The sequence below is a fragment of the Stegastes partitus genome, unplaced genomic scaffold (assembly GCF_000690725.1).
Source record: "Stegastes partitus isolate 25-593 unplaced genomic scaffold, Stegastes_partitus-1.0.2 Scaffold113, whole genome shotgun sequence".
Classification (NCBI taxonomy): Eukaryota; Metazoa; Chordata; class Actinopteri; family Pomacentridae; genus Stegastes; species Stegastes partitus.
The window spans coordinates 123,700-134,995 of NW_007577844.1; the positions used below are offsets into that span (position 1 = coordinate 123,700).

Sequence of the window (11,296 nt, forward strand, 5' to 3'; positions counted from 1 at the left end):
ACCGTTCATCTCGATGGAAGAGAGCGCCGACAGCTTGATCTCTACAGTCAGACATGTTCAGGACAGGAAGCAGCTGCTGCTCCCAACAAGTCACGTTCATAGCCGAGTTAGCCACGGTTTGATTAAACATATTACACTTTTCAGACAAAGTTCATTGTTCACCCCAAAAATATGAAAACAGTCATGGAAAAACATTCATGTTGAAGCATTGGTTTGTTTTCTTTTACTACTACTACTTAGTGAAGATTAGAAACATGCACAGACTTCAGATTGGGAATAAATTAGCTCTTTCATGTGTAATTTCTACAAAGAAATCTTTTATTGCGTGTATAAATATTGTCTATACAAAGTCACATCTCGTTGCTCTGATATAAAATTTGATGTACAAAGTTTTTCACAGACTACACACAGTAGCATCAACAGTACCTCATGTGGAGAGTCGGTTAAATATCAGTGAGCAGTAAAAAACTAAATCTATCAAAGAGGAACACTGAGGAGGTCTAAGGCAAGCAAAGAGTTGGCACAAGGCGCAAGGTGAGACTGAAAAGAACTCGTTTATCTCTAACAAACTCATTAGATGGTCTTCATATGGAAACCTGCCTCCTGAGCACACTAACCTACTTTAAGTATTGCTTTTCTTCGTATGACAGCTCTCACAAAACAAGTCGGTATAAAATATGGCTGTTTGGCATCGGCTGAGGTCAGTGTCTGTGCTGCATCACCTGTAGTGTGTGCTGTGCTTATTGCTAATGTCCTCGGAGTCGCTGATGTCGCTGAGGGAGCACAGGCTGCTCTTCAGGGTGCTCCCGGTTCCAGCTTCAGTCAGACCTGACAACAGAAGACAACCGGGTTTATGTCACTGCGGTCCAGACAGGACAGGTCTAAATATAGGAGACTATCATCATCTCGTCTTTATACCCAGAAGGTCGACACGTCCTGACATGAAGGTCGTAAAAGAGAATTAAAAATGCATGTGAGCAGGTGTGGCACTGACCTGATTTGGGAGCCTTTCCTGTGGAGGTTCCCCAGACGCTGGTGCTGGGCGAGTCCAGGCTCTTCCTCAGCAGGCTGGAGCTCTGTGCCGGTTTAGACGCTTCTTGTCTTTCCTCTAATGAGGAAACCATCCACTCGCTGCTCTCCTCCAGATCTGTGTACTGCCAGCACATACAGAAATCAGATTATCAATCCTCAGGTTTGTCGTTTATCAAAGTAGCTAATAATGCTAACTTCACTATGGAGCAACAACCAACTGATGCAAACAGAGCTCCGTCCTTTTACCGTGAGTTCCTGGATCTCGTCGTTCCTCTCTGGTAAGATGCTCACGCCCCCTGCTGGTTTCTTGACCACTCTGTCTGCAAACTGCTTCTCCACTCTTCTGGCGATGTCATTGATCTTGTTCTCTACAGGAAACAGATCATTTAAAATACGTTAGCGTGGCACATCAATGACCAAACTGACAGCTGGGAGGAATAAAGTCCAAACATTCTTCTGGTTTAAATCCTAGAAATCTTTCCAGAAAACACTGAGAGCTCACGTTGCCACTTCAGCATGAACAGTGTCGATCTCTTAACGTATTCAGCAGCTTATTTTTCAAGCAGCACGTGCTGTCATGATGTTCTGCTCCTTCATGTTTAGAGCGGGCAACACTGCCTTCATAAGATACCATGAGAGGAAAACTAGCAAAGTGTACCAACAGCACAAACTAACAAGCAATTGAACTTAAATGAGGCCCCAGGTCTCTAGGACATCCAGCAGGGCCTTAATTATAAAGCTTTTGTAACCTGTACACAGGTCCATCATATGTGTATAAATATACACTTTAAACCTCTTCAGTGCTAAAACTACAACTCGGATCCATGTTTATTACTGTTAGACTGGACCGAGCTTGGCTGCTCTTTCTTTACTGACGTCATGTTTTTTGGGTAAAGCTTAAAACTCTGTTACAACAGATGTCATTGCAGTGTATAGACAGTTTCCTACACATTAAGTGAGGAGGGTCACCAACCTGAAAGCTGCCCTTAAAGACTTTTTAAAGATCCTGGGACCTGACATAACTGGACTCACAAAATCCATCAAAAAGCTCAAGTCCAATGATTGCAGGTAAATTCATTTCTCTCATTTCTAAACAAAACTAATTTAATCTTTCACCAGTTTTAAATAAAACCAAGCATGACTGAATAGAGACAAGCTGTTTTATTACATCCTGTGAGCGAGCAGCTGTGACCACGACCGACTGACCTTTGCTGTGGTTTCTCTTGTCCACATTTCCGTTCTGGTCTTTGTAGTTCTGCAGCTGTCTGGGATCAATCTCCTGCAGCTCGCTGACTTCTGACCATCCGTCCCCCTCGTCGTCGCTCTCCATCTTTGTGACCGCCGTCTTGGTCACGCCGCCCACTGACGCCCGGGACTGCTGGTGGGTGGAGGTGGAGGACTGCCTGACTGCAGCCTGCCTGCTCAGCACTGGGCTGGCTTTGCTTGCTCTGATTTGGACTGGAGTCGCCTGGTTGAGTCTGGGCTGTGGGGATTTGCCCCTCTGGGGTTTCACGGGCTGTTCCTCCTCCGAGTCTGTGTCCTGTTCTTCAGAGTCCTCGTCTGAGCTGAAGGGAGGGGTCCTTAGAAATCACACAAACATGACGGCTTTTACTTTTTCTTAAAGCTACAGAAAATCTTAAAGGATGATTCCCGTTTATTTCAAGCTGCTGTGTACCCCGTGTGCTGCGATTTGATTCACTCTGTTCTTGCTCAGGGTAATTCATTATCCAGCACACATATTTATAACAAGTGGACATTTGTGGAGGAACTGTTTCACACAAAGGCCAAGCGGTGAATTTTGCCATACTTGCTTGAGAGGATCTTCAAGGCGGTCTTAGCGTTGGGCGTGGACGTTTTCGGTTGGGCGGTGGTCTTAGTTCTTGGTGCCGGCTGGGGGGTTTTGGGCTGTTTGACGGCAGATCCGGATGTCGCCTGGCTCCCTCTGGAAGGCAGGCTGCTGGATCGAGGCCGAATCTGCACCACTACACACATGAAACCAGAGAAGGCAGGTTACAAATGCAGCATGGCTCACAGGAAGCTAGCTGGTATTATTACAGCAGAGTTGACCACTGGTCTGTGGGCAGATTAAGAGTTTAAAAAGATGACCTAATGTGCTAAGGGGCTTTGTGATGACTCAGTCGTGGGAAGTACCTTGAACAGGGTGCCTGGATCTGGCCTGTGACTGTGGAGCAGGATCGCTGCCTCTCCTCTGACCTCCCAACTTCTGCTCCACAGCGCTGGCCATCTCCTCCCGATGGAGCCAGTAGTCGGGCATATTCTTTGAAATGCTCTCCCGGTCTGAATGCAGCTTGGCCAGGATGGAAGTGAGCTCCTTGCTCTTTAGACCACTCTGATCCTGAGATGAGTGAGAGGGAGTAGAATCAATCACAATATCACAATCACAATAAAATGTTGACCTAGTATGTACAAGTACAACATACAGGCTTGATGCCCAGGTTCTTCAGCCTCTGAACGACAGCCTGCTCCAGCTCTGGTCGCATCTCTCTCTTAATGTTGGGGTTCCTTTTCAGAGCGCTGCTGTTCACCCTCGGTTTCTTCTCTGGTGCAGGCTCGGGCTTCTTTTCCACTGGCCTCCGCTCAGAGATGCTGCTGGAGTCTGTAAAACACATCTCACTCAGTCAACCTGGTAGACAATCAGGATGCAGCTGAAGGCAGGAGAAGCCAAAAACAAAACAAAAAAAGAGCATGCATTTGCCAATTTCCACAGCAAGCTCTACGTCACAGACTCAGTCAGGTAGATGGATGTGACCATGGTCGAGCAGGCAGAAGAGGAGAACATCTAGTTTCTTTGCCACAATCGAGGCAACACGGTGACAGATGGACATGATGATGATCAGCAGTGCTGACACGGCATCACAGACTAGATCACAGGCCATGAGCTGGCTTTCCAAAAAGCTTCCTCACACTAAGGTCATCTTAACGCACTTCATGCGAGTACAGACTAAGATGATCTCAGTCCTGACACTCAAAGAAAGGCAGCTGAGAACAGACTGATGCATCCATGCAGCAGCATGCAGTCGACCGGCTCTTTCACTTTGAGCGTCTCTTTTACCTTTCTCCTCTTCTGACAGCTCCTGTATAGGATCCAGCTTAAGAGCAGAGACTGGCTCCTCTAATTGGACAGCACATGAGGTCAACGGTCATTGGGAGTCAGATAGAACAGGCGATAAAAGGGAGGGGAACAAGAATGTGGGGACAGCAAAGCTTTCTTAGGAGTGTTCTGTCAGACACAGCATCAGGTAAATCCTTCATGCACATGCTCAGCCTCTGTAGGAGTGATCATGTTTTATATTCTGATTCTCTGGTGGCCGCTGGCTTCTGTGTAATGACTTACCGAGTACAACTCTCTTTTGTTTGTGCTCCGGTGCTGGTGAACTGACAATGACTGGAAAACAGAGAGTAGGATGTGTGCATTAGGATCATAAAAGTGGTTTTCTTCACTGATAAAGTAACAGAGAACGTACGTGCTGCACATCAGTCGCAGCTCTGTATAGTGAGCCACAGGGTGAGCCATAAGAAAAGCAATGCGTACCTGGTAACTCCACGACTTTGGGTGGTGGCTGCGTGGAAATTGTCTTTATCTGTGAAATAATAAAACACCACTTATTACATCTCATGTGCATGCCTACAGAAAAAAACAAAAGTCTTTAAGTCTCCATTAAACTAGCTTCTCCTTTGAAACTTAAAACGCAGAAACCCAAAACCCCGTCACAGCTCCTTATCTTAAATGTGGAGCTACTTCAGGAAAAGCATTAGTAGCTTCCTGTGCACTATGGTTTCTGCCAGAAGTACAGTATCATCAAGCGTTACCGCAGCAAATACAGGATATCCTGAACAAGAGCCGGCCCTCGGCTTCACTTCCCGTCCTGACATAATGGCTCTGGCTGGTGATTACTGTGAGTGGGGCTGAGCACTAACCTGCTCCCTCTGAGCCTTGATGGTTTGCTCCTTCTCCTGCAGCCTCCTCCCCATCTCCTGCTGCAGCCTCTGGCTGCGCTCCTGGTGCTCCGACAAGGACGACTGCATTCTGCTCACCTCGTTCAGCCACTGGCGGAAATAGGAAGAGGATGAATTTTCTAATTGGTTCATTTTATCTAAAGCTCATTCAATCCTGCACTTAGCGATGCTTTAATGACACGACAGCTATGATAAACACTAAAGCGTACCTGATTCTTTTCAGACTCGTGCTGAGCATTAATTTCTTGCAGTCTGGATTCCCACTTTTTATCCTAAGAGAGAATGTTTTAAGGATGTTAGGCTGCATTAAATATCACATTAGGTTTTACACAGTAGCTCCCTTCAGTACTTGCCTGTTTCTTAATTTGGTGTTCTAGCTTCTGGATGGCTTGTATCTGCATCTCTTTGTAGATGTCCAGATCTCTCTCCGGCTGCGACTGCACAGGACTGACGGACTTTTCGTGCTTGGCTGTCTGGTTCTGATTCACTTCCTACGAATGAAAACACATGTGGAAGAAGTTAAAGAGGCGTGAATGAAAAACATGCTGGAGATCAAATGAATGTATTATTAATAAAAGCTATTGAGAAGAAGAAAAGATCCAAAGATCCTTTTCTTACGTTAAGAGCCTGAATATTTCGGTTGTAAAGAAACTCCATTTCCTTGCGCATGCCGTCCCGGCTGTCTTCTATCTTCCTGTCCATGCGTGCCATCTCCTCAGCCTTAAAGCGATCCAGCTCTCTCAGCAGGTCTTTGTGCATGGACTGCTGCTCTTTTTCCTGGAATCACAGTGACAGCAAAACCAAAAATAACTGGAGTTGTTAAGTTTGTTTAATCTCTCATCTGCAACTGCACTCAGCATAGCGCAGTCATATTACCAACAGAGATTCATGAGTCAGCCTGAAGTCTTTGTCTGGCATTTACAGTAAGGTGGTAAGTAACAACAAGATCAGATCAGTAGGTTGGCTTTGCCTTCATAACAACACCAGAGCTTGAAGAAACCGTGTTTTTATACGACAATGTGGCCTCCTAGGGGGCAAAACAAAACCTTTAACAACCTGAGAGACGACATTGTGTGTGCTATTAGCTCTATAAACTTGACGTAAGTCAGTCAATAACCACCTACATCAGAACTCAAAGACACTCAGACTGATCCGAACTTGCTTTGTCGTCCTACCTGAGCTACTTTAGCTGCTAAGGTCTGCTGCTGCTGAACGATCTGCTCCTTCAGACTGCTGATCTCCAGTTTGAGACTATCGATTTGAGATTTCTTGTCACTGTCAGACCGCAGCTCTGGAAGGACATAGAGCAAGAAAGAAAAACAATGTGAGGAACTTTCACATGCTTGGTCCTCCGTCTACCATCATGTATCACACCCCCTGTCCCTCCATGTCCCTCTGATAAACTTTGAAACAGCCTTTACGTCTGACTGACTTACGGATCTCGTACTCGTCAGGATGCCGCCGCTGCATGTGATTCTGGAGAAACGAGGAATTGAGGAAGGTTTTATCACAATGTGGACACTAAGAGGAAGACAAAGAAAAGACAGTTTCATCAAAACATTGGTCTAAAACGTTCGTTCTACTTGTTTACATGTAGTCTGAGCTCTCAGTAGTCACACTGCTGACCACCCAGCAGGGCTGTAAATAATTAATCGCCAAGTTATTTTTCTTGATTGTTCATATTTAGGTCTGTAAAACATCAGGAAACAATGACAAATGTTTGTCTACAAACCCAAGGTGATGTTTTCAATTTATCCAACTAACAGCTCAAATCACAAAGCACAGAGGAAACAGCATGACCAGTTTAACTGATGTTTAAAAAACAAAACTGCAAAACACTGAAATCAGCATTTTTCAAAGTGCTCACAGGTGTTAGCAACACTTGAAAAACATCCCCTGTAGTTCTCCAGTGTTGTCATTCCACATGCTGCAAATCAGGCCCACTTAGATTCTTACAACATCTACAAACCATATTTTCTCACGACTCTGCACATCGACATTTCACCACGCTGAATGCATCTTCAAAACAACTTGCTGCTCTATATACTGTGTCTGCTGCATTTATTTTATTGCTCCAGCATGTTTCATTTTCCTCTAAATCTCTCTTGCTGTCTTCTATCTGCTCTGTGTAATCGCTGCCTGCAGTTTAGCTGAATTCACTTCCAGATAAACCAGTCATGGCGTCTCAGTTGCTCTGAAGAGTGCAGAATCTTTTTCTTTCAGGCGTAAACAGTGTTGTTTTTTCCCCCTTTACCTTTGAAAGACGATTCAGAGGATTAAATGGCCAATCAGTTATGAAAATATTTCCAAGTCAGTGAATGAACGAAGCAGGCAGCGGTTCCGGACACAGCTCAGGTCAACAGACAGAAGTTCATTTCACTCCAAACAGCAGCTTCCAGACATGTGTTTCCACAGACAGATAGCGTGAGTGATGCTGATGTGCTCCCTGCTGCAGGCGTCGCCACACTCCAGCTCACTGACACCTAACGAACAGAAGAGATGCTGCCTGTGCTCCACACATCACACGCTGCATTTAACACGACCACTCCGTGTGTCTGTGACTTCATCCCACATTAAACCTGCTGCTGCTGATATCTAGTTGCACCGTATGACAACAAACATTCATGACACGGAGAGGTATGGCAGCGCTACAATGGGACCGTCTGTGAGCGCTGCGATTGCTTTACTAGCTTGAAATAACTGTGAAAATTGGAAGCAAAATTAAATTAGTCTCATAAAGAGCCTTGTGTGGTAGAAATGTGAACAGCTCCCACAACAAACGCCAAAGGTCCTCGAAGGACACGAACACATGGCATTTCTATTAATTATTGAACTCGCCCGGTTAGCTGAGCTCCTTGCGCACACCTAGCAACCACACGCTGTCATGACACACTATATCTGTTGCCTTGGCAACCGCGTGGCCAGGTCAGCAGCAGCCGAACACTTGGAGATTTTTGATTCGTGCTATAAATAACCTGATGGTGAACGAGCTGCGTTACCCAGCAGAGACAGACAAACAGATCTGACAGGACTCGTCTCCACAGGTGACTAGAAAGCATTTAGACAAAGCAGCAGATTGTCATGTACACAAACGACAACACACTGCTCACATGAGGGGGAGGGGGAGGAGGGGTTCAGCCGCTCATGCTGATTATTGCTCTTGCACCCTTTTTGTAAGTGGATTTAAAAAAAAAAAACTAATTGCCACAAAATGACACCATCTGCTCGGCAGCTCTAAATCCTTTTCTTCCAGCCTGGAGACGAGGCTTATTATAACGACAGCACAACAGCTCAGCCACGGTAGTTTCTACAGTCCAGGACAACTGCAAACATTTCGTCAGGCTCTGATAAAAACCTTCCCAGTCTCCCTCCGAACCCTGATGTGAACCACACAAAGCTGAAGCTGTGAATAGACCTTGGGAACAATGACAGTGAGGGGCCTGGAGGAGGACCGAGGGGGTGGGGGGATGGAGCTAGCTGCCTGCTTGCCATACGTATGTGAAATGCAAATGGTTAGCAATACCCCCCAGGGAGCGAGCATTTAGCCTGTCAGCAGTACCTTCTGGCTGCTGATGATTCGTGGCGCGAGCAGCGACTGCTGAGTGCGAATAACCTTCTTCCGCTGCTTGAGCTCGGTGGTCAGCGCCTTCGTCTTCTCCTCCTGCTTCTTCTGCTGAGCCAGCAGCTGCTCCCGCTCCCTGCTGGCCGCCGACAGCCTCTCCTCCGCCGCACGCAGGTTGAGGCTGAGGAACTCCTGGCAGTGGAGGAGCCACTCCACCGTGAGCTGAGCCAGCTGCAGGAGCTTCACCAGAGCCGGGTCCACGGGGCTCTGGCACCGCTGGCACCGCTCCCCGTCCAGGCTGCAGAAGGTCACCGTGCTGATGTGCTCCTGGAGGGCGTCCACGTCCAGCTGGCTCACCACCAAGTCAATGTCCACGGCGTTGATCCGCCGCCAGTCCACGCTCTCTCTGCGCGGACGGAACTTGAACGGGAGAACGGCGGAGGCTCCACTGGATGGAGTCATACCTGATGCAGCGTTGGCAGACTGCTGCTGGCTGAGCGGGGAGTTGAGGAGGGAGGGGATCCCTGCTGACGAGCGGGTGTCACTGGTGTAGGGGTAGTACACGCCGTCGTGAAATGGCTGAAACAAAGACACACACGAAGCAAAGCTGATCAATTCACATTAGCATCAGATGCCCTGCACACAGGAAAAGGGTGAAATGAACACAGACAGCCGGCAGCATCTGCTCTGGTGATGAAAACAGCAGATTCCCCCACAGCAGACCTCCATCTACCTCTGATGCTGCTGCTGCTGCTGTCCTCAGGCAGCCGTGCTCTCCTTACCATCTTCCACTGATCTTGCCTTCTATCAGTCGGAGGTCGGAGCTCCGTCGTGTCTCTCCGGTTCCGCCCCCTCGCAGGCAGCTCAGACGCTGGGCGTCCGCCACGTTACCATGGAGACAGAGACGGGCGTCCCTGGGGACACAAGTGTTGAGAAAACACGGCGGGCGATCAGTCAATGCGTCCCCGCAGAGCGAGGGGGACGGGCTGAACGCATCCCACAGCCTAGTACGGATGGAAACCTGCCCTCGCTTCAGTCCTGAGAACGGAGAAGAAGCAGCCGAACTCACCTGAAGCCCCAAAATGGTTCCCTGCTAACAGCCCGCACCGCTAATCCCAGACTGTTACTTCATGTCGGGGCAGGTTTTTGTTTTTTTTTTTAACCCTCCTGCCTGCCCTCAGCCTAAACAATGGCAGACAAGCTCGAACTTGTCCGAGCTGCACTTGAGAAGTGTTTCTGGAGGCTACGTTTAAGCACCAAACAGCTCACAAACAGCAGCTTTCCAGAGAAGTCCGGCCGCTAGCTTCTGCCGTGAACCTGGACGAGCTAACGGACGTTTGTGAGCGAGCGGTTGGACAAAACTTTAAAACAACCTAATAATGCATCACCAACAATTGTAGAAGTTAAATATTTAGTTTAGCATTAAATCACTCCACTAAAAGCACTTACTGTATGTGTCGTGTTGTTAATTCATAGCCTCAGAAAAAGTTCGCTCTCGACGACACCCCGGGCGATGGAAGGGGGTGACGTAGCTGCTGGGCTCCACATTCCTCAGTCCCCGCTGGAGAACGGAGGGAAAGGCTCGTGAAGCTAACGCTGATATGGACGCAACATCCGGTACGACCCTACAAAATAAAACATTATCGCTTGAATGTTTTTGTCAGGAACCACCATTGTAACATCCTGGCAAGTTTTTTGTTGTTGTTGTTCTTTCCTTTTCCTTTATTTCCTTGTTTCTTTGCAGTGATTATTTTCTTTTCCAGCTGACATTTTAAATATATGGAGCCATACATTTTATTTGCTGTCTCCATACACTGTTTTTGTTGTTTTTTCAAATGGTTTCTCCTGTTTATAAAATTAATTACTACGATAGAGTCACAACAACATTTTGTCAGTTTTCACTTAGGGTCTTTTTTAGCATGACAGTAACCTTAATTCATCTTTAAATCAATCAGTTTAATTGCAGGAGGAAATCAAAATAAGTGGTTTTGAGGTTTGTTGACGTAATACTCTGACAGAACAAAATAAGCCGTTGTGGGGTTATTTTCGAAAAGCATTTGCTATATATGATAAGAAACAGTGTACAACACAGCATGCAATTGTTGTGCAAAGTTTGCTGGTCGACAAAACAGCAATAAGATGACTATAATGCTGGTATTTACAGAAATGTGCAATAAAAATCAAAATGATATGGGGTAAGAAGCAGATCTTCCCTCGTGACCCTTTCAGGATTTTACATTTAGTTTTACAATAATAAAAGCTGTAGCTACACACAAACACATTCTGCAAAGTCATTTTAAAGCTGTGATAATTTCGTCTCTCGGAATTTTACTTTAGAAGCTCAGCTTCTCACTTCCTGTGTTATTACGCTGAACGTGACGCAGTGCGTTGAGGGGGGAGGGAGGTTTAAACGGGGGAGTCTGAAAACAGGGGTGAGGGGGTGAGGAGGGGGTGAGGGGGGATGCAGCGCTTCAACCGGAGGAAACGCAGCCAAACGTTTTTTAAAAACGCAGGAGGAAGAGCAGAGAAGCGGCCAGAGCAGCGACACGAGAAGCTGCAGGAGGGTTGGAGCAGTTAACGGACACATGAGGAGGAGAGCCGCCGGGGAGGAGCGCCACCTGCTGGTCACCTTCACACAGGAACACACGGTCACACCGGAGACCTGTTTGGCCAAACAAGCTGGAATTATCCAAGTAAAAATGCAAAAAAAAATAAATAGAATAA

The 11,296-nt window shown here is 46.8% G+C and overlaps 1 protein-coding gene across 4 annotated transcripts; it reads right to left on the reverse strand.

Annotated features, from left to right (window-relative positions):
• Positions 1-297: 297 nt before the first annotated feature.
• On the reverse strand, positions 298-10,141 carry dzip1 (DAZ interacting zinc finger protein 1). 4 transcript variants are annotated; one of them, XM_008278018.1, is made up of 19 exons: positions 10,022-10,141; positions 9,355-9,486; positions 8,570-9,151; positions 6,447-6,486; positions 6,186-6,301; positions 5,629-5,787; positions 5,364-5,501; positions 5,220-5,282; positions 4,972-5,100; positions 4,586-4,634; positions 4,388-4,438; positions 4,106-4,165; positions 3,474-3,649; positions 3,184-3,388; positions 2,840-3,014; positions 2,239-2,612; positions 1,279-1,400; positions 995-1,154; positions 298-828 (listed from the first exon to the last, which is right to left on the reverse strand). In XM_008278018.1, exons 2-19 carry the CDS (start codon positions 9,355-9,357, stop codon positions 719-721), a joined length of 2,712 nt encoding a protein of 903 aa, XP_008276240.1. In that variant the 5' UTR covers positions 9,358-9,486; positions 10,022-10,141; the 3' UTR covers positions 298-718. The 4 variants fall into 4 exon arrangements, with proteins under 4 accessions (XP_008276240.1, XP_008276239.1, XP_008276242.1 ...); XM_008278017.1 differs by having other exon boundaries at positions 6,447-6,531; positions 10,022-10,140; XM_008278020.1 differs by having other exon boundaries at positions 6,447-6,531; positions 9,306-9,486; positions 10,022-10,139.
• Between the last annotated feature and the right edge of the window lie 1,155 nt (positions 10,142-11,296).